This window comes from Brienomyrus brachyistius, chromosome 11, assembly GCF_023856365.1.
Source record: "Brienomyrus brachyistius isolate T26 chromosome 11, BBRACH_0.4, whole genome shotgun sequence".
NCBI classification, from domain to species: domain Eukaryota; kingdom Metazoa; phylum Chordata; class Actinopteri; order Osteoglossiformes; family Mormyridae; genus Brienomyrus; species Brienomyrus brachyistius.
In genome coordinates, this window is record NC_064543.1 from 1,040,823 (window position 1) to 1,066,320 (window position 25,498).

The 25,498-nt window shown below is 47.6% G+C and overlaps 1 protein-coding gene and 1 long non-coding RNA gene across 4 annotated transcripts; both read right to left on the minus strand.

The window, feature by feature from the left end:
* Positions 1 to 1,487: 1,487 nt before the first annotated feature.
* On the minus strand, positions 1,488 to 24,817 carry LOC125751766 (GRAM domain-containing protein 2A-like). Of its 3 annotated transcripts, none has more exons than XM_049031029.1 (12): positions 24,511 to 24,817; positions 19,245 to 19,361; positions 14,061 to 14,118; positions 12,605 to 12,677; positions 11,564 to 11,667; positions 8,775 to 8,873; positions 8,094 to 8,165; positions 7,390 to 7,452; positions 4,995 to 5,154; positions 3,900 to 3,990; positions 3,220 to 3,327; positions 1,488 to 3,022 (listed from the first exon to the last, which is right to left on the minus strand). In XM_049031029.1, the coding sequence occupies exons 2-12, from the start codon at positions 19,349 to 19,351 to the stop codon at positions 3,019 to 3,021; spliced, it is 939 nt and encodes a 312-aa protein (XP_048886986.1). In that variant the 5' UTR covers positions 19,352 to 19,361; positions 24,511 to 24,817; the 3' UTR covers positions 1,488 to 3,018. The 3 variants fall into 3 exon arrangements, with proteins under 3 accessions (XP_048886986.1, XP_048886985.1, XP_048886987.1); XM_049031028.1 differs by lacking the exon at positions 24,511 to 24,817 and adding an exon at positions 23,447 to 23,597; XM_049031030.1 differs by lacking the exons at positions 19,245 to 19,361; positions 24,511 to 24,817 and adding an exon at positions 14,523 to 14,763.
* Positions 5,165 to 7,383, minus strand: LOC125751767 (uncharacterized). Its single transcript, XR_007400787.1, has 3 exons — positions 5,797 to 7,383; positions 5,389 to 5,628; positions 5,165 to 5,316 (listed from the first exon to the last, which is right to left on the minus strand). It is a non-coding gene; the product is annotated as an uncharacterized LOC125751767 (long non-coding RNA).
* Positions 24,818 to 25,498: the final 681 nt, after the last annotated feature.

The following is a 25,498-nucleotide window of genomic DNA, read 5'->3' on the forward strand; positions in this document are numbered from 1 at the left end:
TTTCGGAATTTGTGGCACCATATCGCCTCCTGGTGTTCAGGAGAATAAAAGCACCGTCTAATAATCATCTGAAATTCTATGTAAATTTACGCAAGAACTTGTATTTACGGGTTGCATTCATGTGCATATCATAGAAGCAAACGGAAACGGTCAATTTTTTTTACCTTTTACAATACTTTAAAATCTTCTATAGAAAAATTTCTCATCTATTTAGAAAATGGTTTTCTCTGAACACTGTACAGTGACCTACTTTAAAAACAAGGCATGCAGTGACATTTTATTCTATAACACATTCGCTTTGTGGTTATGGTGTCTGATAATCCAGAGGGCTGTGTCCCGTCCAGACGGCGCCTTGGATTTCTCTGTAAATGTGACCCATCCGTTAGTAATCCGAGGAAGCTCCGCCCAGTGGATACAATCCCACTTTGCACCTTGCGGCTCACGACCAAAACAGAATCTGAAGTAACCTTAAAAAAAGGTATTAAAAATCTTTTTTTTCTTGCGAAAGCAGAGTCAAACAATATTTGGAGCAATTGTCGGGGGAGGGCCTTGTATAAGAGCTAAACAGCGGCCCCAGTCTGTAATTTGACCTGGCATGTTCCAATCACCGGCACAGCCCTGTAGCCCGCTGTAGCCCGCTGAGCTGCACACTGCTGCCTCGGCGATGCTCCTAGACTGTGTTCCCCGCCTGCCCCAGCCTAAGTTTGTGCCCGACGCAGCAGAATGTTTCCCTAACCCATCAAACCCATCAGGAAGCTTCCATTGCATGACCAGGAGATGGTCTATGAATTATTCAATATGTCAGAAACATGTCAACTAAAAGGGAAAAAAAATCTCTGCACTTATGAGCAGACCATGACCCAAAAAGCTGCCGGTACCGCAGTGGTAAGTGAAAGAGCGAGGGGAGCCCTGGGGGCACTCAGCCAGGCCTGTGTACGAGGGCAGACAGTCCCGGGGGCCGGGGGTCCTTTAACATAATGGCTGTCAGCACAGACCTCATTCTCTCCCGCAGAGGGTCGGACACTCTCACCCACTGTCTGTGGCAAAGTGTATGACACCGTTATATGTACCACTGTTGGGTGATCTGGTGTGACACTATGGATAGTCGCAATTTACAAGAACGATAAAACTGTTCTTTTACTGTAATTTATAACACGTTTAGCGATGGACACTAAGTGGGAAGGTAAGAGCTCACACCATCTGAAACAGCTGTAATCGTACCTGTCCTGCATCCTGCAGACTGACTTATACTGCAGGCTGAAATACATTGGCAGACTGACGTACACCGCAGACTGACGTGAGGAGCTTTTAGTGGTTCCGGGTCAGTAAATGTAATGCAAATGATCTTCCCTTTTTTAATACAATGTATTTTCATATATCTATTAACATACATGTGCAGGCTGCAAAAGAAGTGCAAACAATGCTGTTCAGATGCGCACACATGGGATAATATCAGCTCGGAGAAAAAAAGAGGAAGACCACTGAAATATTACCGGCCCGGCTGAACCGAGCAGTGCAGAATGTCATGGATTTTATTGTCTTACACAAGCGCTGCTGCTTTTCCAGTAGTAATTAACAGTGGCAGTGACTGCATTGACCTCCCAATAAATGGATGCTTTATGATGACAGTATAAAACTGCACACAAATATTTCAGCACTTACATCCATGTAGTTTCAATTATACAAAACACACACTTTTTTCCATGTGAAACACGCCCCCCAGGTCATTTTGAGGAACCGGGTGACTTCAGGGTCCATGAGATTCATTCGGCCCCTTTTGTACTAGATCAAAAGGACCGTGAAATGTTCAGTGTGACGACTACATGCTTCCACACTGCAATCCAGTGGCATCCCCAGCCGTGTGTCCCCAGATTAGCCACGCTCGTTAACGAGTATGTTACAGGCCTCTAGGAACAAATCATCCATATGTTTGCTACATAATCTCAGTTAATTTTCACCCACTTAATCAGCCCTTTTCATGAAGCACGTTGCCTCATATGTTAAGCCTAGACCCTCCTCTCTGGATTTAGGGCTTTTGTAGGCACTTGCTTGCAATTCAGCTCCAAGGCAACAGTTGTCCGTTTTGAAACGAATGCCAAGGAACCATCAGCTATATCAAAATGCAATCTACCATTTTAAGCTCGTTAATAAAGTGATTGATAGGAACATTATCAACAACCATGAAAAGTGTTACAATGTCTCGCCCTTAAAAGCTATTTGCTGCGTATCTTGGCCACTGACTTTCGATTCTCCCAGTAACCAAGGGAACAGCCTTTTTCAAAGTTCTCAGAATGAAACTTTGATCTCACTCATGTGTCTTGACTGGGAAAGCAAAGACTGAATCTGTAATCAGGGCAGATTTACAGCAGACGACGGAGAAGGTATAATTTACAGGTCAGACGTTACTCCTGATATTTCATTATGGAACCTGAAACATGGTGAAAGGAGTTCATGTTGTCATGTAATTCCAAAACATTTAAAACTGAAATTAGGCATGGAAGTTATGTCACTTATGCCCATTCTGTGACTCTCAAAGGGAAGCATCTCATTCAAATCTACCAAGTCTTTGTCAACTGATGGCATAACTTTCTGAAGGTTCATTGGAGTCAAATCCCGCATTACAGAGCAGGAGGATCTTCACAGGATCTCAGGGCGCTTCCCGTCACTGTCTGGGCTGTAAGCATCTGCTAGGTCACTATTGTCGACCTTCAGGTTAGACCATAACCCTGCACATTTGGGACATGGAGGACCAGACACAGGGCAGGGCTGCTGCCCCAAGGGTGTCCAGCTGGACTCGAAGACCAGGACATCCTGCAGTCCATCACTGAACAGAACTTCACTTCCCATCTTCCTTTGATACATAATCCTCTTGCTTTTTCTTCCGGAATACGCAGTTTATAGAGTCTCTGTACAATATCAGGATGTCAAACTGTCAGTCGCTGTGAAGCCCTGAGGTCATTGGGGGGTGGGGGGCAAGGAGTCTGGTCTATTCCGTCGTGATGCAGAGAGAAACAGGGGTTACCTGGAAGGCAGCAAACATAGGAGAGCACATGAGAGCGTCAGACCTGCACACCGGGGGGGCTGCTGTGCAATGTTGGAGAGAACCGCGGTGCTGTTTCAGTGCTTAATGGGGGCGTCAATCAGCCGGCCAATCAGATCTGATGGTTCAGACTTTTGCGATGACCTTGCCATGGAGCCTGAAGGGCGGATCAGACTCACCTCTCTGTCATGGGCAGAGCCAGCTTTGTGCTCAGGCGAGAGAGCTGCTGCTCTAAGGTGCAGACACGGAAGGCCAGGTAACAGGAGGACAGAATGAGCAGGAAGATGCTGTGGGAGGGGGGGGGGTGCATGTGAGCGTTGGGTAACACTGTCACCGAAACTGGAGAACTCCGCGGAACGTAAAGCACTTCAAGAAGAACATTCATGCTATTTTATCAAAAATATGAAGCAGATTTTTTTAAAGACAATTACAAATCACAGTAACAGACTGGAATAAATTTAATGTATTCCACTGTACTGAGGTGAAAATGAAGGCATTCCACATTTGTACACTAGATGGCAGTAGAAAGAGGGGAGAAATCTAAATTAAAAGACCAAAGCAATGCATTTGTAACACCAAGTTTATATTCAATAATCGCTATTTACATTTGCAATTGAACAGGTGCAATTTAAAATCAATTATTGCTGTATAATGTTACTAGCAATCAATGGATAACACAGTGCTTTGGACAACATGCAATATGTATCTCCCATTTTGCATAAATCATCTGCTACGGAATGAAATAAAGAGTTAATATTTGCGTGATGTAGTTGTGGGGGAAGGCGTGCAGGACAAGCTGACATTTACAAAGCATGTGACTCTGGCCGGAGGAAGGAGACGCCTGAGGCGTGGGACTCACAGCACGATGAAGAGCTTGAGGAGGAGATGCTCCATCGGGCCCAGCTGCGGTTCCGGCTCACCGAGAACCTTCTCAGGCCGCAGGCTTCCCTCTGCAGCACACACCCAAGGCCAAAGTTGTGGTCTCTTCCTGATATATAAACTCAGAAGCGGCCTCTAGTCCTTTTAAAGAGGGGGCTGGTTGTACATTCCTGCCTCCCTCAACTCTTATCCTGAAAATTAAATATCTAAAAGCATGACTCCATTACAAAGTGAAACCTGAGTACTCAATCTCTGCTAATCTGGCATGGCGTCCTACTGCCGTCACTGGCTTTGTAATAGGATATTTGCAGGTGAATTAAAATGATTGTTTTAACAGGGAACTGGTTTTTCAAGACTTCTGACTACAGGCATGTTACAGGAAAAAAAAACCTAATTCTGATTAAAGTCATTCAATCCTCAGACAGAATAAATACTGTCAGATACTGCAAATTTTGGTGACACTGTTCGGAAAACACAGTATAAAATAATTTTGGTGTCTAAGGAGCACAAGCAGAAAAATTCAAGGGTATAAATTAATTTTGACCATCCTAGGCTTGCCTGTACCATCCACTGCATCACAGAATAGGCTTCAATCCGAAAAACCTTGAGGCCAAATCAAACTCCACCCCCATATTTAAAATTAGAGCACTGGAGAGCATCTCATGACTAGAGGACCCGGCGCAGTAATTGAGATTTCTGAGATTTAGGCACCTGGTCAATTGCGATGGGATTTCAAAAGTGTTTAACATAAAGACCGAAGAGCAGAGGCAAGAAGACCACCAAGAACCTTCTCTTTTCAAATATTAAATGTCAAATCAAGTCAAACAAGACATGCTCTTCATCTAAAGAGCTCTGCAAATGCAATCGTTTTACATTAAGCTTTGTGTCAATGATTTGAAGAAACTGCAGGAAATGTTCTGTACAAATACCATTGTCAATTTTAGGTTCAGCAAACAAAAACTGATGTCTATCAGAATGCTGAACACAGCATGACTGTGTTCCACGGGTTCCGGAGTGCGTCACGCAGAACCTGACTCGGCACGATGCTGGCTGTCAGCTTCCTGTAACTCCTTACCCTGCACAGCTGCATCCACCTGGAATGATGCCTCCACCGTGCTCAGGCTGGTGGTTGACTTTCCCAGGAGGTCAGGGAGCGAGGAGGACATGGAGGTCACAGAAGGCTTCCGCCTCCAGTTCAGGACCGGGGGGAACTCTTCCGGGACAGGAAACTCATCCTGAGGCCAGAATAAGACTGGGTGAATGACAGCAGAGGAGACCCCGCACACGCCGACTGAGGAGACCCCGCACACGCCGACTGAGGAGACCCCGCACACACCGACTGAGGAGACCCCGCACACACCGACTGAGGAGACCCCGCACACACTGACTGAGGAGACCTCCTACATGCCGACTGAGGAGACCCTGCACACGCCGACTGAGGAGACCCCGCACACGCCGACTAAGGAGACCCCGCACACACCGACTGAGGAGACCCCGCACACGCCGCCTGAGGAGACCCCGCACACGCCGACTGAGGAGACCCCGCACACACCGACTGAGGAGACCCCGCACACACCGACTGAGGAGACCCCGCACACGCCGACTGAGGAGACCCCGCACACGCCGACTGAGGAGACCCCGCACACGCCGACTGAGGAGACCCCGCACACGCCGACTAAGGAGACCCCGCACATGCCGACTGAGGAGACCTCCTACATGCAGACTGAGGAGACCCCGCACACGCCGACTAAGGAGACCCCGCACATGCCGACTGAGGAGACCTCCTACATGCAGACTAAGGAGACCCCGCACACGCCGACTGAGGAGACCTCCTACATGCAGACTGAGGAGACCCCGCACACGCCGACTGAGGAGACCTCCTACATTCCGACTGAGGAGACCCCGCACACGCCGACTGAGGAGACCCCGCACACACCGACTGAGGAGACCCTGCACACACCGACTGAGGAGACCCTGCACACACTGACTGAGGAGACCTCCTACATGCAGACTGAGGAGACCCCGCACACGCCGACTGAGGAGACCCCGCACATGCCGACTGAGGAGACCCCGCACACGCAGACTGAGGAGACCCCGCACACGCAGACTGAGGAGACCCCACACATGCCGGCTGAGGCGACCCCACGCACACACAGACTGAGGAGACCCTATGGACGGCAGCTGAGGAGACCCTACACATGCTGGCCTAGGAGACCCTGCACACACTGACCAAAGAGACCCTGCTGTCTCCTTGTGACCCTGCAATGGATGAGTAGCTGGAAGACTGATGTATGAATGGATGGAACGATGTGTTATGAGAGGATCTATCATCACAGTAATCAGTAATTGGACACACATGTAACATACAAATGCATTGATCTTAAAAACTTACTAAGTTGTCAATGGTTTATGTTTCCATTAGAAACACCTTTACACCTGAAGCACCAGCTGCACTTACATCTAACCTGAACACCCTGAGCAGGACCTGTGGTCCCTGACAAACCTGGGCTCCCCATTGCTGCACCAGACCGGTGCGCAGCAGCCTGTGGCTACACGATCCAGGGCTAAACAGGGTCCACCAGCCAGAAGATTATATCCCTGCAATAAGAGAAATCCAGGATTCCGTGAAAGTACAACCAAATTTACCCAATAACCTTCATCCCACTTTAGTGAGGTGTGGATGTTTTTCTGTAAACTCTGATGCGATGAAAATAACTTTTGAATGGACACCATCAACAAAGTGCCCTTTACAGTGTGAAAAGCCTTAAATGGGAGCTCCTTTTGGATCCTATTTCAAAGCCTCTGAAATCCAAACCCAGCACAGAACCGCGTGACAGTGGAGCCTTGGAGGATTCATCATCGCGCCAGAGGATTAGAGCACGGAGTGAAAATGACCCAGCAAGCCGGGACAGATATTACTCAGGCAGATATGACTGCCAGCTGAAGGCGACGGACTTGGGGGGTCTTCCAGCTCCCAGGGGCTTTAAGGGGGCCTCCCATGCCGCGCCAAGCAGGGGAGAAGAGCTCTGAAAACACCCCAAAGCAGCCGCAGAATGACAGCTGGTGGTCCTGAGCGATGCCCACCTCCCTGCCTCCCCCTACGAGGTGCTGCACGAAGACAGGCCCCCCAACACCGGGGACAGGAAACAGAATTCCCCCTACACCTCCAGCACCTAAATCACCCACCCACACTGTAAATAAACACCCCCTGGGATCCATCTCTGGGATCCATCTGCTACCTTGTTTTTTGAGCATGGCCCTCGTGACCCAAATGGACCAGCACAGACATTACTGTTCCATACATATGTATGCAGGTTTCCTCGTGTAACCTGCTGGTTTCTGCTTGACTGGATCATAGCCGTGGAGGCAGACAGGACCCACGCTACAGTGGTTCCGGCTCAGAGCTCCGAGCACCTGACCACCGATTCTCGCCGGGTGGCATTGCAGGTGCTGCGATGTCCCTCACTCACCTGTGACAGGGAGCTGGGCTCCTCCATGTCCTGCTTAAAGCTGAGGCTCTTCTTGCCATTGACCTGCTGGGCAGAGCTGGGGTGAGGAACAGGAAGGGGGGGGGGCAACCAGCAGCCCCCCCCATGCACAGCACTGTGCAGAAGGCTTAGGCAGTTACAGGGCACGATGTTTAAATGTTTAAATCTTCATGTTGATGTAAAATTATATTATGTCTGTCAAAGTGTGTTAGCTTACCCACCAAACTAAGCCCCCCCCCGATAAGTTTAAACCGAGAGTTACGTCACCAAGTATGTGTGAAATGTAAGCTATCAGTTCGGTTAGGGGTCCAGCATATGCACAACATTCGCCCTTAGTGAGTCTGCATGCACTACCCATAAGTCTATGCATGATAACCATGTCCAAAGCTCAGTAAGTCTGCATGTATTACCCATAAGTCTATGCATGATAACCATGTCCAAAGCTCAGCAAGTCTGCATGTATTACCCATAAGTCTATGCATGATAACCATGTCCAAAGCTCAGTAAGTCTGCATGTATTACCCATAAGTCTATGCATGATAACCATGTCCAAATCTCAGCAAGTCTGCATGTATTACCCATAAGTCTATGCATGATAACCATGTCCAAAGCTCAGCAAGTCTGCAAGTATTACCCATAAGTCTGTGCATGTTAACCATGCCCAAAGTTCAATGTTGACCTCTCACCTGGAGGTGTGTGCAGATCCTCCTCAGGACATCGTAAACACTGTCACGGGACAGCAAGGACACGAACACATACTGCGTAGAGGAGATTGGGGGGAGAGGTGTCAGCTTGTCACAAAGTGTCACATTACAGATATGTGATATACAGCAGATCCTCTTAGCATCAACTGAGACGCTGCTTATGATCCACAAAAGAGCACTTTCACAGGACAGAGGACCGCACGTGTTTTGGCACATTGAGGCACAATACAATTAAATAACATAATAATATTATTAATCAGGCAAAGAAAGCTTTGCATCTTTTTCTTACATTTTTTTTTAAAAACCCGAAGAAAGTATAAAAGAACGTTTGCCTGTACCCAAGTCAGCCTCGATGATGGGGCCCTTTAGGGTGACCTTTGTAAGGCACACCAGGGCAGGGGGTAAAACAGGCCATAATCACAACATAAAATTAGATGTTGTTACTGCATGTAGAGAGAAACCGGATCACAAAGCAGGACAGAAATATTGGATCTTAAGAAAGAGATATTAGGGGACTTTGTAATAAACATCCAGGCAGTGACCATGAAGGCCCCTGATATGGGCGACCATCGCCAGTCCAGGCCGCTCCAGGCTTTAGTGCCTCCTTGGAGTAAAGACTCCAACGTGGCGAGTCTGAGCAGAAGCGAGAGCAGGGAGCCCCACCTTCTGACTGGTGTCCGTGGTGATGGCCAGTCCATTCGGCACCAGCCCGGCCGTTTTGTGCTTCTTCACCAGCCGCACAGACACCACGGGTATCGCCACCTGCAGGAGGACAGGAGGCGCGTTCAGGCACACAGAGTGTCCTTCCGCGGGGTGCAGCCTCAGCACGCTGCATGGAATCTATCCCAGAATTCACTCCGCCCCCAACAATTTCAATGGCTTGGAGCTTAAGCAGCTGGGTTTTACATACCAGTGGAGGAATGAACAGCTGATAAGTAAAAAAACAAAAAAGGTGGAGGGAACATAATGTAGTCAAATCTGTAAACACGCTAGAAGATATTGCAGCAGTTTAAATCAAACTAGGCCTCACTGATTTAGCCAAAGGGTTAGACAGTCCTTTGAGCAGTTGGGGTTAAGAGCCTAACAGTGATATCACTCTGCCAACAACAGGATTTGAACCGACGACCTTCAGATAATGGGCACTGTGTTTTAGCCTGCTACCCCAGAGGGGTTCAGAAGAGGTTTAAACCCAAGAAAAGGACCTACAGCCATTAACCGTTTCTGCTTCTCGCTGTAGCAGGGGACTCCAGTCCTGGGGGCAGAGCGCCGTGTACTTTAGTTCTTTCCCTCTTTTCCCACAGATGATTCAGCTCAATAGCTGTGTGGTAACACAACATGGTGCAAGGAGCTGAATGAGGTGTGTTAAATGAGGGGAAACCCGAAAATGTGCAGGCCCCCCCCCCCCCCCTTTGAAGACGTCGTCTCCAAAGCACACGCTGAATGTCAGGTGAATTTAAAATGCTTGATGAGGAGCCACAAGGCCGATGCTGACAGGGAGCCAGCAGGACCAGTCCATCGGCCGAAACATCCTCCTTTTTGTGCCGGAACACTGTCTGACCGAAGGCCACATCACACACACCTGTAACAACTCGTCCATCTTCAGGATATCTTCACTGGTGAGACCATGAAGCACGTCTGCCAGATGCCGTAATATAAATCTTAGCTGCCAAATTTAGCAAACAGTCACCTGACTTCCCTCACATGACAAAGTGCAAACATCGGTAGAATACAAAAGGTGTGGCCCACAAGAACCACAGAGGAACCTATTTGCACTGAGAATTGCCTCATTATGTTATTCTGAAGCGATGTGTTTAACGTGTGACACTGACTGCCAGCTGCATTAGCTGACACTCATAAGCCAGCTGAGTCTGTCTTGTGAATATTCCTGTTTCTCCTGTTACTTTTAGTATTATAATATTAATCGTAGCTTTACATTGATACAGTTTTAAACTGTAATTTTCAAATATTAATATTATAATATTAATGTAAAATAAATAATTATATAATATTTTTAAATGTTATAATCTAAATGCTATCATTTCTGTAGCGGTAAAACATCACTGGATGATCTTGGATATAGCAAATATAAAATGACTTATAGAGCTTCAGTCATGCAGGCAGTTTTCTTAATGAGGCAAGTTTTTGTTTTTTCAATCCATCTATCCATCTTCCATAACTGGCTTCCCAGTAGAGTGTCATGGTGAGCCTGGAACCAAGTGCAGGGACACCCTGAACGGAATGCCAGTCTCTTACAGGGCATACGCTTAGACATGACAGGCGATTCAGAGATACCAGCACACGATGGGCGATTCAGAGATACCAGCACACGACGGACGATTCAGAGATACCAGCACACGACGGACGATTCAGAGATACCAGCACACGACGGGAGATTCAGAGATACCAGCACACGACGGGCGATTCAGAGATACCAGCACACGACGGGCGATTCAGAGATACCAGCACACGACGGGCGATTCAGAGATACCAGCACACGACGGGCGATTCAGAGATACCAGCACACGACGGGCGATTCAGAGATACCAGCACACGACGGGCGATTCAGAGATACCAGCACACGACGGGCGATTCAGAGATACCAGCACACGACGGGCGATATAGAGATACCAACAAATCTGACTGCATCTTTATGGATGGAAGGATGAAAATGGGCTACCCAGAGGGAGGCTGTGCGACACAGACGTTCACTCCACAAACCCAAGTTATAGTCAGGATGTGAACCAACACCCTGGAAGTGCAAGGCAACAGCACTAGCCACTTAGCCACCATGTCACACTGTTTCCTGACCACTTACTGAAAATATAAATGCATGTAAGGTGACGAAGAGAATGCCGTGCTAATCAGGTACTCCGCACATGTGGTCGCGGCCCAAATCCCCTGCTCCTTTGTGGGAGCTCACAAGAGCCACGCTTTCTGCTAAACGGGGTCCAGATGTCCATTTGCAGAAAGGTCCACAAATAACAGCCCACTGTGTACACAGGCCACCCTGATTACAGTCAATGACCTGCCAGTACAGCCTCAACAGGGAATGTGTGCCGACCGTTCACCATTTAAGGGCTTAGGACCCATATTCCATATCAGAAGTAGAGTTTAGATAGAGATTTATGGAATAAAATAAAGATAAAACAAACGTGGAAAGGAATACTTGTCAAACGAATAAAATAAAGAGAGCATCAGTATTCCCAACACACTTCACATGATCCTGCGGCATGGAGAAATCTAGATGTGGACTAAATAATTACACAAAAATTAAGTCTGAATTCAGATCAAAAGGAACCACACACAAAATATAATATGAAAATTACAGTTTAAAACAATTGTATCAATATAAAATTAAAATTAAGCAGATTCCTTCGTACTGTATATATATTTAAAAAACATAGGAGTCAGTGGGTAGCGAATGAACCCCAGAGAATGATAGAGGGCCTCACCTTGATATCCCTGCCAAAGAGGTTGGCATGGAAACACAGCCAGTTTCTGGAAATATAGAGGCGGCCCTGTAGCAGGATGTCTCTGAGAAGAGCGCAGGAATACACTGAGGGGGGGAGAGCACCGGAATACAGATTAGAGCAGGGAGAGCCCATCAAAGGAGGCAGTGACAAGCATGTGGAGCACTGGGAGGGACACGGGGAGCGGGAGAGCAGCCGCACACACACACACACACACATATACGCACACACACACACACACACACATATACGCACACACACAGGCGCGCACACACACACACGCACACACACACACACTCAGATACACTCACATACACTCAGACACACACACATATACTCACACACACACACACATACACTCAGACAAACATACACACACACACACACACACACACAGACACACACACACACACACTCAGATACACTCACATAAACTCAGACACACACACACACACACACTCAGACGCACACTCAGACACACACACACACTCAGATAAACTCACATAAACTCACACACACACACACACACACACTCAGATTCTCCCATAAATCAGACACACTCAGATACACAAAACACAGACACATGCATACACACGCAAAGTAGAGACACACACACATGCAGACAGAAACACGCGCACACACACATGCACATACACGCAAACACAAACAGACAGATATGCACACACAGACAGATACAATCAGACACACACACACACACAAGACATGACAACACCCTCCATGGGGGAATGGTAAACTGGCAAAAAGGCAAAACAAACTTTGGCTGTGATTAACCCCAGGCCTCTAACCCCCCTCTGCACTGGAAACAGCGGTTTGCACCAGGCAAGGATGCAGCTGAAAGCTCTCGCTGCTGCCTGGATGTCATCTATCAGTGGCTAGACCTTTGGCTGGAGCTGTGGTCCCATCCCAGCCAAAACCACCAGGCGCGTTCCAGATGCTCATTCGCTGCAGATGTCCGTGTGCGTTACCACGGCGACATGGCGCGCATGCGGCCGGCCTCCTTACCCTTCATGAGCGTCTCCTCCTTGGGCACGGCCTGGAAGAGCTTGTGGTACTGCGAGTCGTACTTGCTGACCGTCTGCGGGAGGCAGAAGCGAGAGGGGCAGGTGAGTGGCCGGCTGGGGCAGAACGTTGGGGGCCGGGAGCGGTGAAGTAGCCCCAGCATCCTAAGCAAACCCTGTCATGCAGCCTGCCCCCCCCCTGCCACTGCGCCACCCAGTGAAGAACAACGCAACCCAACTAACTCCCAAGCAGGTGGAGAGGACGGCGTCTCCTCTGCTTTGCGGCAAGTCCCTCCCTCTCAGGTCATGCGAGCTTCCTGGAGCTCTGACTGAGCGAGGGGTGTGTTCTCTTAATATTTAACACTGGAAGTACGTATCCAGGCCCCAAATGACACACATACTATATTACAATATTAAGACACGTCTTTCATAATGGGATACTTTATGGACAGTGATAACAGATCCATTCAACCTTCCCCGTTTCACAACATGCAGAGCTACAAACTTTATATGACAGTTGCCAGGCTTCTCAGAAGGAAACATAAATAAGGGTACCACTGAGTAGCGGGTTACGTTAAGGTACATAAATAAGGGTACCACTGAGTAGCGGGTTACGTTAAGGTACATAAATAAGGGTACCACTGAGTAGCGGGTTACGTTAAGGTAGATAAATAAGGGTACCATTGAGTAGCAGGTTACGTTAAGGTAGATAAATAAGGGTACCTCTGAGTAGCGGGTTACGTTAAGGTAGATAAATAAGGGTACCACTGAGTAGCGGGTTACGTTAAGGTAGATAAATAAGGGTACCTCTGAGTAGCGGGTTACGTTAAGGTAGATAAATAAGAGTACCTCTGAGTAGCAGGTTACGTTAAGGTAGATAAATAAGGGTACCTCTGAGTAGCGGGTTACGTTAAGGTAGATAAATAAGGCTACCTCTGAGTAGAGGGTTATGTTAAGGTAGATAAATAAGGGTACCTCTGAACCACGAGGAAATTCACTCCCTGTGTCAAGCCTAAAGCTACAAGAACACAAAAGTCTGTGTGTGTGTGTGTGTGTGTGTATGCGAGCGGGTATACCTATCCTTATGGGGACACAATGTCCCCATAACGTGATAAATATCCGTTTTTTTTTTCCCTTATGGGGACCGGTTTCCTGGTCCCCATAAGGGAAAACTCTACTTTATTAAAATCAGTCACTGCTATGAAAAAACTAAAAATGCAAAAACTCTTGTATTTTGCTTGGTTACTTATGGTTATGGTTAGGGCAGGGTGGGGGTTAAGGTCGTCATAGTTAGTGTTAGCATTTTTCCCAAATAAGTGAATGAGCGGGCCCCATAAGGATAGGTATACCCTACGTGTGTGTGTGTGTGTGTCAGGAAGGTGGCGAGTCCATGATTCCCTTGAGAGGCGTGTTATCTCTCTGCGCACAATTCGGTCACCAAAATGAGAAGAGAGACTCACTGATCCACGGTAACATTTTTTCACATCCTCGTGTGACAAGTTGTCGATAAGATGGATCCTGTGACACAGAAAGGACAGGTCGGTCAGACAGTCTCATCCACGCAGACAGAATGATGTGCCGGTCTGAGACAGGGGAAGCCGGAACATACACAACACATGTATTAAAGATCACATTTCAGCCCCAAACATACAGGGCTCAGTATCAAATCTCATAAAAGGAACCTTCTAGATTTTACTACATCATAAACCAGTAAAGTTCACGGCGCTTTAACATGCAGACATGCACATTGTTCAGACAGAACAGGCAAATCATTATTGTCATTTTCTTTTTTCTTACATTTCTGTACTTGCTGGAGTAAAGTTGGAAAACTGACCCAAACATGTTTATGTTTTGTGTGTTTATTAGTTAAATATACGAGAAATACTGGACTTTGGATGAAAAGCATGTTAGAATGAACAGACCTTAAGGATATTCCCATCGCCGCCCAGCTCCAGCCATAAGACGCACCTTCCTGAGTACTGCAATAACTACAACTGTGATCAGTTTGGACCTGGATGCTTGCTTGACCCTGAAATCCCCCCTCAAACGTTTCATATTACAGTACTCGCGGTCTCTCACCTCCCCTGCACCCAATAAGAACTGGCCGTGCTTCAAAGCCACTGGTGGAACCACTCGGAGGCAATCACTGATCTCTACAACTCAGTCAGTGGCCTTTTATGGGTCACGAGCTGTCACATGACACGACACCCCCATCGCACGGGGTACAGTTAATCCCCACAGTACACTGAAGTGTACTGCATATACAGTACCAAGAAAAAGAAAAACAAGACACGTAACAAGAGCCAGAACCTTTGGAGCAATCAGGGAACGTATGGGAATACAGATTATTATGCATCTGCACAAATAGGGACTCTCCATAAAGCAATGGTTGAACGTACTACGCAAAGAGACAAAAGAAGTTTGACCCTCACAGGACAGCTGTATGGTATCCAGAAAGCAGAATGTTTCACAGTTGCGAAGGTAAATATCCAGACATCTGCCTGCATGGGTGCTGAAGAGCCTCCAGGAAGGGAGGCTAGCTGCTCTTTTCATGCAGAAAACGCATTTTGTACGGTACAGGATTGAAGCGTAAAAGCTCCCTCGTGCTAAAAGAGGACAAAAAGAATAAAACATTGCACAGGGTCTGGAGCTGCTTTCTCTCACGACAGACTGCACCCATTCTGACATACGGGGTTTCTTGTCTGTCACACTGCCAGGCCAAAATTAGAACTCAGGTGACAAGTGAGGCTGTGCTGTCCCAGCCCTGAGGAGATCCCGGTGGCCTAGAAAACAAAGCGTGAGTGTAGATGTCAGTTTCAGAGCTGGTGGGGTGCAAGTGAGGTGGAGTGTAGACAAGGTGTAGTGCATGTGATATGGGGTGCAGGCAAGGTGGAGTGCACATGAAGTGGGGTGTAGGAGAGGTGGGCTGTAGGTGAGGTGGGACACAGGCGAGGTGGGCTGTAGGTGAGGTGGGATGCAGGCGAGGAGGGGTGTAGGTGAGGTGGGGTGCAGGAGAGGTTGGGTGCAGGCGAGGTGGGACGCAGGCGAGGTGGGGTGTAGGAGAGGTGGGATGCAGGCGAGGAGGGGTGCAGGCGAGGTGGGGTGCAGGCGAGGTGGGGCGCAGGCGAGGTGGGGCGCAGGCGAGGTGGGGTGTAGGAGAGGTGGGGTGCAGGCGAGGTGGGGTGTAGGTGAGGTGGAGTGCAGGCGAGGTGGGGTGCAAGTGAGGTGGGGTGTAGGCAAGGTGTAGTGCATGTGATATGGGGTGCAGGCGAGGTGGGGTGTAGGTGAGGTGGGGTGTTAGCGACGTGGGATGCAGGCGAGGTGGGGTGTTAGCGACGTGGGATGCAGGCGAGGTGGGGTGTTAGCGACGTGGGATGCAGGCGAGGTGGGGTGTAGGTGAGGTGGGGTGTTAGCGACGTGGGATGCAGACGAAGTGGGGTGTAGGTGAGGTGGGGTGTTAGCGACGTGGGATGCAGGCGACGTGGGATGCAGGCGAGGTACCACACTGGTGGGTCAGTTGGCCAAATTTAGGAAGAGTAACTGTTCTCACTTTTGCCAAGGTTAGTCTTGAATTTTTTCATATGCTTTAATTGTTTTAAGGCACAGGAGATGTAAGCATTGTGTCTTTGCATCGTTTTCTTCTGTTAGGCTATTTTGTGCTGGTCCGCTTAGCTGTGAAACCCCAGGTAGGTGTGAGGTCTCAAAGTGGAATATTCCATTACAACCTGGATGGGGGGCAACTTCGTCTATCCTGAAAACTGTTGTGAAAATGCAAACACACATGTTGCTATAATATAAATGATCATATCCTTAAATGATCATATCCCATTATCCCATATCCTTAAATATCCTTGAATGTAGCGTCTGACAATTCTGTCTTCATGGGGCCCCATTCTCTTGAACTTCAGTTCACAGAAGGATATCCTCAGAGCCTCCTAAGGATAATAATGGTATAATTCCGAATTCCACCAATGATGGCGAGCTGTCCAGGTCCAGAGGCAACAAAGCTGCCATGAAACTACCATTGTGAGGTTCCTCTCAGAATTGACTGAATGTTCTGATGCTGTAATGCAATGTTTGCTTTTCACCAAATAAAATGCTTCAAGTTCAAGCCAAAAAGGTCAATGCTGAACGCACCTGTCCACACAACATTCTTCTTATAAGCTTCTGGTTTGTTCATGTGATGTTCAGCAGACAGCAGATGGGTAGTAATGTTCTTCTGGAAGAGTTCTGGCTTTCTCCATTGCTGTTCAGTGATCTCCTGATGCTAGGCTCATGAACACTGACTTTAGTCAATGCAGGAAAGGCCTTTAGATCCTGGGGTTCCTTGTGACCTCCCAGACTATTACATGCCCTGCTCTCGGAGCGTCTTTGCTGGTCAGCCACTCCTAGGGAGGGTAACGACGGTGTTGCATTGACAATGGACTCCTAAGCCCAAACTCTTAGAAAAACTATTTTTCTGAGGTCCTGCACTGTCAGAAAAAAGTAGCAATTTATACCTTTGAGGCTACAATTACTTATCACTGGGGCTGCACCCTCAAGGGTCTCCCAGTTGTACCTTAGCTGTAGGAATATGTACCTGTGAAGGAGCAGAAATGGACACTGAGGAACATTTCCATACAATAGGGGCTACATTCATGTTGTCTGTACTTTGGGGTACATGTATTACCAGGGGTGTAGCTTTTTCTGATGGAATGCTGTGAAGATTTTGATAGTGCAGATGCTCTTTAAATAGATGAGAGCTTCCCCTGATGTCTCTAATGTCTCTTTATTTAGATTTATGTGAAAGTCTGATCATATTTTAAGTCATATTTATGTAGAAAATTCTAACTAAATTTCTAGCACCACTGTTTACGTTGTTAGCCACTGAAACAAATACTGAATTAGTATCACAGCTGGGTGTCGTGTTCCTCAAAAGAGAGAATAAATAATCTAATTATCACATCACCTTTAAAACGTATTAGCGCAGAATAGCATGAATAGCTGGATGAGATTACTGAGCGCAGATATGCAGTGGGGGGTCTGCTAGCCTGCCGGGTGGCTCAGGTTGGGGGAAAATATCAGGCGTGCATTACAGGCTCCTGAAAGTGACTTCCTCAGGCCCGAATTGGGGGCTGGCTGGCTGAAAGAAGCACACAGGTTCTGCCCAAAAAAAACTTCCATCTCTGTCATGTAGGGGGTCCGTATGCTCTGCCAATCTGCCGGGTGCTTCTCGATACAATCCTTCTCCTCCCTGACCAGGATAACCAGAAGCTCAAACAGCAACACTCTCACTTGAATGCAAGTCTTCCCAGAAGCCATGGGGCACAAGGGCACCTAGGACAGAAGATCCCGGTTAGCGGTGGGGAGCCTGGTCCATTTTTTGGGATGGCCTCTCAGTCAGCCGTGGATCCCCAGGACTGGAGCTGAAAGCCGCTGCTGGATTGGCTGATGGAAAGGTCATCCTAAAAAGCCACACCCACACCGGCCCTCCATGGAGTCGGTCTCCCAGCCCTGGTTTACATGAAGGCTTTTAACTGCCACTTGGTGGAGCAAAATCTCTACATAATAATCTCCTCCAGTTAATACTGAAAGGAAAATTTGGCACCACAGGATTCGGGGTCGGAAGGTACTTAGTGACGGACGGAGGGGCAGACATTCTCACGGTCCGCTTTAGACCTCTGCCACATGACCCGCACTCTGCAAATGTGGTCTTCATGTTTCCGACATACTGGTGTTTATAGAGGAGCAGAAATGGAACTACGGGCATTGCATCAACTCTTGACATACTTGACATGCTGCCCCCATTACAGCATCGTAAGCCAGCCACAAAAAATAATAATAAAAATAGGACAGAGAGGCTATTAGTTCTCACCAAAGCTGTTACCAACACTGCGAAATGGCACCTTAAAATAGAAAGTAAAAATATGCAGTTCCTCCTGAGGAGAACTTTTTTTAGGGAACCTTTTTCAGGGATACCAGCACCACTCCAGTCATCCAATACATCCCCAGCGGCTACAGACCATAAACTGTCCTCTTCAGGCGTGTTACTTTTAAAGAAATAAAGTCCTTTAAAGAAATGTAAGTAAATCGTGGTATTAAAGGAGCAGAAAAGTGATGCTAAATAAGGTCCCACAGCCCAGTGATTTGGCGTGAAGCCGCTTCAGACAAAGCCTTTGTAGGTGTGTAACCACTCCAAGGAGCAGAGCCAGGAATTACCCTGGGCAAAAGGTCTGTGCAGATAGGAGGTACAGGGTGGGGGGGGGGTTGCAACTGATAACTGGCAAATGCTTTGCGGACAAAATGATCTTTTTATGATCTTAATTTGGGTTCCAACATCACACCCAACAAATCCATTCGTTTATCACACTTGGCCCAGTTTTTGATTCTCAACCCCTAACGTTTTTGCGATGGTGTTATAATTTCGTGCTTTATAATGGCACAGACAACCAATACAGAAAAGGACAAAAAGTAGGGAAAGAAGAAACCACATGAACCTGATCTTTAAAAGGAAATCCAACATAAATCAGTTTGTTTTTCTCTATTGCCTCTTTTTAATTTCTTGGTCTCCAACAGGGGGCAGAAGCCCACAGCCCCTATTATTAGCCCACAGCCCCCATTATTAGCCCACACGTAGAAAGCGGCAGATGCGTGCTACGCCTTGCCTGAACTCCGGGGGGCTCTGAGAGTCTTCCTCCTTGAGGGTCTCCGCCAGGTCCTGCGAGGTCGAGAGGCTGACTTCCTCACTCTGCTCCTGCTGCTGCTCCGCCATGGTCCTGGGCCTGTGCACAACAAGTGGAGATGCTGCTGTCTCACATACCAGGCCTGTTTACAGACACAGTCCCTCAGCAGCACCCTAACCCCCTCGGGAGGGAAAATCGTTAAATGCAGCCAAGCACAATTAAAGGTGTAACAAACAACCTGCCTGCTGCAACTCTCCCAGCCGCGGCACATCACTCGCCTACTGCATCTCTCCCAGCCGCGGCACATCACTCGCCTGCTGTATCACATCACTCACCTACTGCATCTCTCCCAGCTGCGGCACATCACTCGCCTACTGCATCTCTCCCAGCCACGGCACATCACTCGCCTGCTGTATCACATCACTCACCTACTGCATCTCTCCCAGCCGCGGCACATCATTCGCCTACTGCATCTCTCCCAGCCACAGCACATCACTCGCCTGCTGTATCACATCACTCGCCTACTGCATCTCTCCCAGCCGTGGCACATCACTCGCCTGCTGTATCACATCACTCACCTACTGCATCTCTCCCAGCCGCGGCACTTCACTCGCCTACTGCATCTCTCCCAGCCACAGCACATCACTCGCCTGCTGTATCACATCACTCGCCTACTGCATCTCTCCCAGCCGTGGCACATCACTCGCCTGCTGTATCACATCACTCACCTACTGCATCTCTCCCAGCCGCGACACATCACTCCCCTACTGCATCTCTCCCAGCCACGGCACATCACTCGCCTCCTGCAACTCTCTCAGCAGCGGCACATCACTCACCTGCTGCATCTCTCCCAGCCACATCACATCACTCACCTGCTGCATCTCTCCCAGCCACATCACATCACTCGCCTGCTGCATGTCTCCCAGCCACGGCACATCACTCGCCTGTTGCATCTCTCCCAGCCACATCACATCATTCTCCTGCTGCACACTCGCCTCCTTCTTGTTTTTAATTTAACCTGACATCCTACTGCAGAGAGAAAAGGCGGCGTTCCTCCCACCAAAAGTCACTTCACTCTCCCCAGAAATCCACAGAAAGGCCAGTTAAACAGGGATCCCTTCCGCTGATGTTTACGAAGCGAAGATACCGTCTATCGTTCCTATCTGATCGTCATCTGCTCGGGAAGGTAAACACTGCTCCCATGTGACAGGAAATAACGGTGAAAATCAAACCCAACTACAGTATGCAGACATACATAGGATTACTCTATTTACACAAAAAACACATATATGACCTTTGCTGATGAGAAGCAGAACGGCCTGATTTTGCAGATGGGCCCAGATTAAACACTGTTATGAGAAACAAAGATTATGAGACAGAAAGTGGGGGTGGGGGAAAGGGGGCAGCAAGCCTGGCCTGACGATTACGCCTGTGGGACTCATGCCAGAAACAAGACCATAATCCCCTTTTAATGAATCATTTTCTGCAAATCCTCCATCTTTCACGCAGCCTGACGCCCGCAGAGCAAAGCTCAGCTTTCAGGCCTTTCTGGTAACTTCCATTTATAAGAAATTGGTTCAGGTTTTTAACAGCTTTTGAGGCTAGTAATCATGACATATGCCATTTCCAGAGTTCATCCACAAAAATGCAAGGAAGGAAAGAAGACAGGCAGATGATGGATAGACAGACAGAGACAGAGAGACAGAGAGAGAGACAGAGAGAGAGAGACAGACAGACAGAGAGAGAGAGAGAGAGAGAGAGAGAGACAGAGAGACAGACAGAGAGACAGAGAGAGACAGAGAGACAGACAGAGAGACAGACAGAGAGACAGACAGACAGACAGACCATTCATCTGACGCATTTAAAAACATGACTGAGGTCGTAATTGCCATGGAGACCCATTTGCATGACAAATCGAGGGGTGCAGCAGTGAAGAGGAGCAGGAACACCCATCCATCTCATCTGCTTCTACAGAAACCCCAGCCTAGTAACTTCGTTACTCGCGTCTCTTCCAAGCTGCGGAGACTGGGCGTGAAGCACGGCGCTCTCGGCAGCGAGGGATTTACGCACATTAATCTGGAGCTTGGCCGGCTGCTGTTTGTGACAGTCCTCTGGGGACGCTCTAAAAGTAGAGCAAGTGATTTTCAGGATACTGGTGCCAAGGTACAGCACACAGATAATCAGGCTTTAAAAAATACATAAAGCTCTAGTTTTCCAGCTTAAAGATAAAAAATACCACATCTTGTCTGGTTTTAAGTTACTATGTCAAGAGTATTTTTGTCCTGAATGAAGAAAATATATAAATACTATGGGCATAATCCCTATAGCTTCTGGGAGCCAGACAAATTTCCACTCAGCAGACAGAGAAGCAGGAAACTATACGAGACAAGCATCTAAAGAAGACTTCTAAAGGCGTGCTCTGCTCACCTCCTTACAAAGGCCAATCAGTGGCCAGTGAACAGCAGCAGCAGCGCTGTGAATAACAAGTGCCGCCCAGAAACGGTGCCAATCCACGACACCCTCATCGCAATCAGTCCTTCGAGGTTTGCAATATTAAATACTTCATTTAAAGGTGCATATTGGCAAGAAAAAGCTAGCTGTGCATTTGGTGCCGCAGTTTGAAGTGTCCAGGACGGCTGGCACTCTGGGGAGAGGCTGAACGCAGCTCACACAAAGGCAGTGCTGCACATGCCGGACTGCCATTACCAGGGGCTAAACCAGGAAAGAAGAAGAGGGGCGAAGTGATCTCATTCTCCAACTGACATGACATCAGAAGATGGCTCGATCCCTAGCACCCCGGGGGGGCAATGGATGGAATGGTATCCTGTTTCCAGTGAGGACACACGAGGAACATGTAGACCTGCAAGGCAGTGCTGTCGCCTTGTCACAGGGGGGCAGAAAGATGATAAAGGTCTCTACGGCAACTCCAGGCCAACCAGGGTGCTTGGCTTTAAGCAACCCTTCAGGCTCTCAATCTGGCAGGATCCTCAAGAGGCCAAGGAGACGAGCTCATTTACTGAATATAAGAGCGTAATCCCAGCATGCACTGCAGCATCAGCCCTGGTGTCTGTTCATGTCCAAGATGTGAAATGAAGAGCACACAGCCTTCAGAGGCCGGGAGCAGCCAGTCACTGCAAACCAAACACCCCCACAGACAGTGAGCGTTAAACCTCAGTGCTGCAGCCGGAAATGCCGGTAAGTAACTCCTGAGCTCTACTGGCTCTGCTCCAACTTCAAAGACAGGAAATATATTATATTAAAAATCTACCTGAAAGTCAAAACAAGATCATGGGATTCTTGAACCGAGAAACCCACTGAACGGACTGCAGCTCAATCGCACTACAATATTACTATAGATTTCTATAGATAAATCTGCCCAGACTTCAAAGAAGCCAATCCCACAATGCACTCTGCCTGCTTCAAGCGCTTTAAAGGTTATGAGCAGAATTCACTTTGAAAGGTTACCCTTATTTCCCCCACCCTGCACTAAATAAAGTAATAAAGCGATAAGCCCTTTTAGGGCGGTTCTGTTTTACTGTGGACTTCATTTATATGAAAAAGAAAACACATGTAATTCTGTTGATGTATCATTGTTTTCAAGCATTGAATATCAATACAAAGATTAAAAAAAAAAAGAATTCACTTGACTTCCTCTGCTTATTTATATATTTCTACACATCATTTTGCATTTTTTTTGCTACCTGTGTGCATCCTGCCTTTATTCACACGACACTTGCTGTGTTTGTTGTGCTTGTGTTGATTCAGTGTCTGTTGTTTAACATACTTTAGAGAACATCGTCTCTTAAAACTTGTCTTTAGCCAACGGAAAGCTCCACACCGACAGCCAGACACATAGAAACACACACCTGTCAGCATCAGCGCCATAATTAGGCATGTAATCATGCACTGAAAGACACCATATTGATTTACAAGCCAGATAAAACTCGGGGCGACAGATGACAGGAGCTACGCCGAACTCCCAGAACCATCCTTTTAAAATTCCATTAGCAAAATCGGGCTCATTAAGGATGCAGTGATGAGCCACTGTAAGAGGTCTTCACAGGGTTACGTACGGCACCGATGCACAGCCCCATCAAGCGAGGCCTTCGTGCAGGACACTGCCAGACATTCCTTATTAAAACACATTTACCAGGTCGTCACCAGACCACCCAAAATCCAATTACCTTAATCCACTTACTCGGCCCTGCAGCCTCTCAGCTCCAGTCAGAACCAGCAAAGAATTCCTTCCTCCAAATTGCCCCATCAGCATTTTTGCGTCTCGCCTAGCAAATCTACCCCTGACAGCCACTGGCCTTAGCACACAGCGGTTACAACATCAGGAACAGCGAGAGCTGAAGGAGCGGCCCGCCCTCCGGCGACCCTCTCCACAAGAATCACTCCTGCTGCTATCCAATGCCATAAATAGATCTTCGGCTGATGGACGGCGTGCCTTTCAGGTGCAGGAGGGAAAAAGGTCACCTTGACAGAGCCCAAAAATGGCACTACACTGTATCTGCTCCTGGTGTCCATCTCCTACCTGCCAAATGGCAAGCATGTCCTCGGCAGTCAGTAAAAAATGCTTCATTACTTCTGTGCCTTTCTTGTCCAGTGGGGACACCGCGTTCATTAGCTGAGCTACACTGAACGGCGTTCTAAACACTTTTATTTGATTCGTTTACGTTATTTCCGTATTTCAGACATTATTGACTCAAAGAGGGTTTAAAAATAGTAAGGCACACACTGGTAAGCTCATTACCCCCCACCCACTTCCTTCTTACGAACTTTTATTGAAAGCTAAACGTCCTTTGAAGTGATTCTTAGGTAAATCTTACTGTGGTGCAAATTTCCGCCACCAGCATGAGGTGCGTATAGTGAAAGAAAACATCGGGGGCGCGCAGATCGCATTCTGCACCATCACACTTCTCCGACAATGTTTTCACTTATTCTAATATAACGTGCAGGCAGATATAATTAAATACCATTCCCGATTAGTCGACTCGTGTGAACAGGAGGAATATAAATTAGAGATATTTATACACAGGAAGTCATGGGGTTTTTATTATTAATACTGTTTCAAAAATAGGTTTAACAGGTCTGAGTAATACATGCTTAATACAAGTAGTCCAAGAGGACTGCGGTTGTTGCGCGAGGTGAGCCGATGATGCACACACAGATTTTCGTCTGATTTTATTTCAGTACATTTTCTTATTCTCAAACTCCCGCTTCCAGCGGCTCACCATAAACTTACCTTCAGCGCGACAAGTGACCGCCCAGTAGCGGCTCATGTCTCTCGCAGACTAGCGATGGAAGTTCGGGTTCCGCATCTCCGGCACAAGTGGAAGCAAGAAAGTAGAGAAGCCGACGAGCAGAGCGCAGTTTCAGTTTCCTGGACTGACGGACCGGGGAGGCGGCAGGCAGGCGAGCAGGCAGGCATGCAGACGGGCACGCAGGCGAGCAGTCAGGCACGCAGACAAGCAGGCGTGCAGACGGCGGACTTGTTGCGCTCAGCATCCTCGACCACAGTGGGCGTGATCTGTAGCTTATTGTCTTAATGCGTTTTTTAATTACACGACTATGCATTTCAATTTTTAAAGGAAACTTTCTTTGTGCGGTGTATTACGGGGGCTGGCTCGACTTTGTTGATTTGGGTTTTGATAAAATGTTTGAAATTTAATCGAATAGACTGTAGTAGAATTTAGTTTTAGCGATGCATTCAAACTGTAGTTTGTGAAGGTAACTTGCATTGGCTTATAGGCCTAGTCATTGCTAGCATACGTATAATGTAGACGTGTTACGTCACATTAACAGATGCTAACAGTTTGTAGCTTTGCTTTGACAATCCAGAACGCTCGTATTTGTACAGGTGTGAATTCGGGTTTTTTAAACGACTTTGGCAAAATCATAGTCACTTCTGGATTCCTACCAAAGCCTGGCTTTTGTGTCACTCAGACAATCCACCCTCCTGAAAATGTGCTTATATTGATAATCAGAGGGTTTTTGATCTGAAGGAGCAGGAAGCCTGTCATCTACACCACCTGTGGTTTTGCCGAACACTGAACTTGTAGCTTGTGTGCTTCTCTCACAAAAGAGGAAATTGATATTTACAAACATTATCATCTTATGCTTTGGTTGAAGTATCTGCTGTAGTACTGTCAGTGGGACACCACAGAAGTTCAAGAATGTTGTTTTGAGAAATGACTGACAGCCCCGGGGTGGGGGGGTTTAAGGGTGCCTTC

Coding starts and splice junctions, on each gene's coding strand:
- LOC125751766 (XM_049031028.1), bottom strand. CDS start 23,532: ATGCTGATGGGGCAATTTGGAGGAAGGAATTCTTTGCTGGTTCTGACT. Junction 14,119..19,244: donor CAGAGCCCCCCGGAGTTCAG/GCAAGGCGTAGC, acceptor TCTGTGTCACAG/GATCCATCTTATCGACAACT. Junction 5,155..7,389: donor AGCCCAGCTCCCTGTCACAG/GTGAGTGAGGGA, acceptor TTCTGGCCTCAG/GATGAGTTTCCTGTCCCGGA.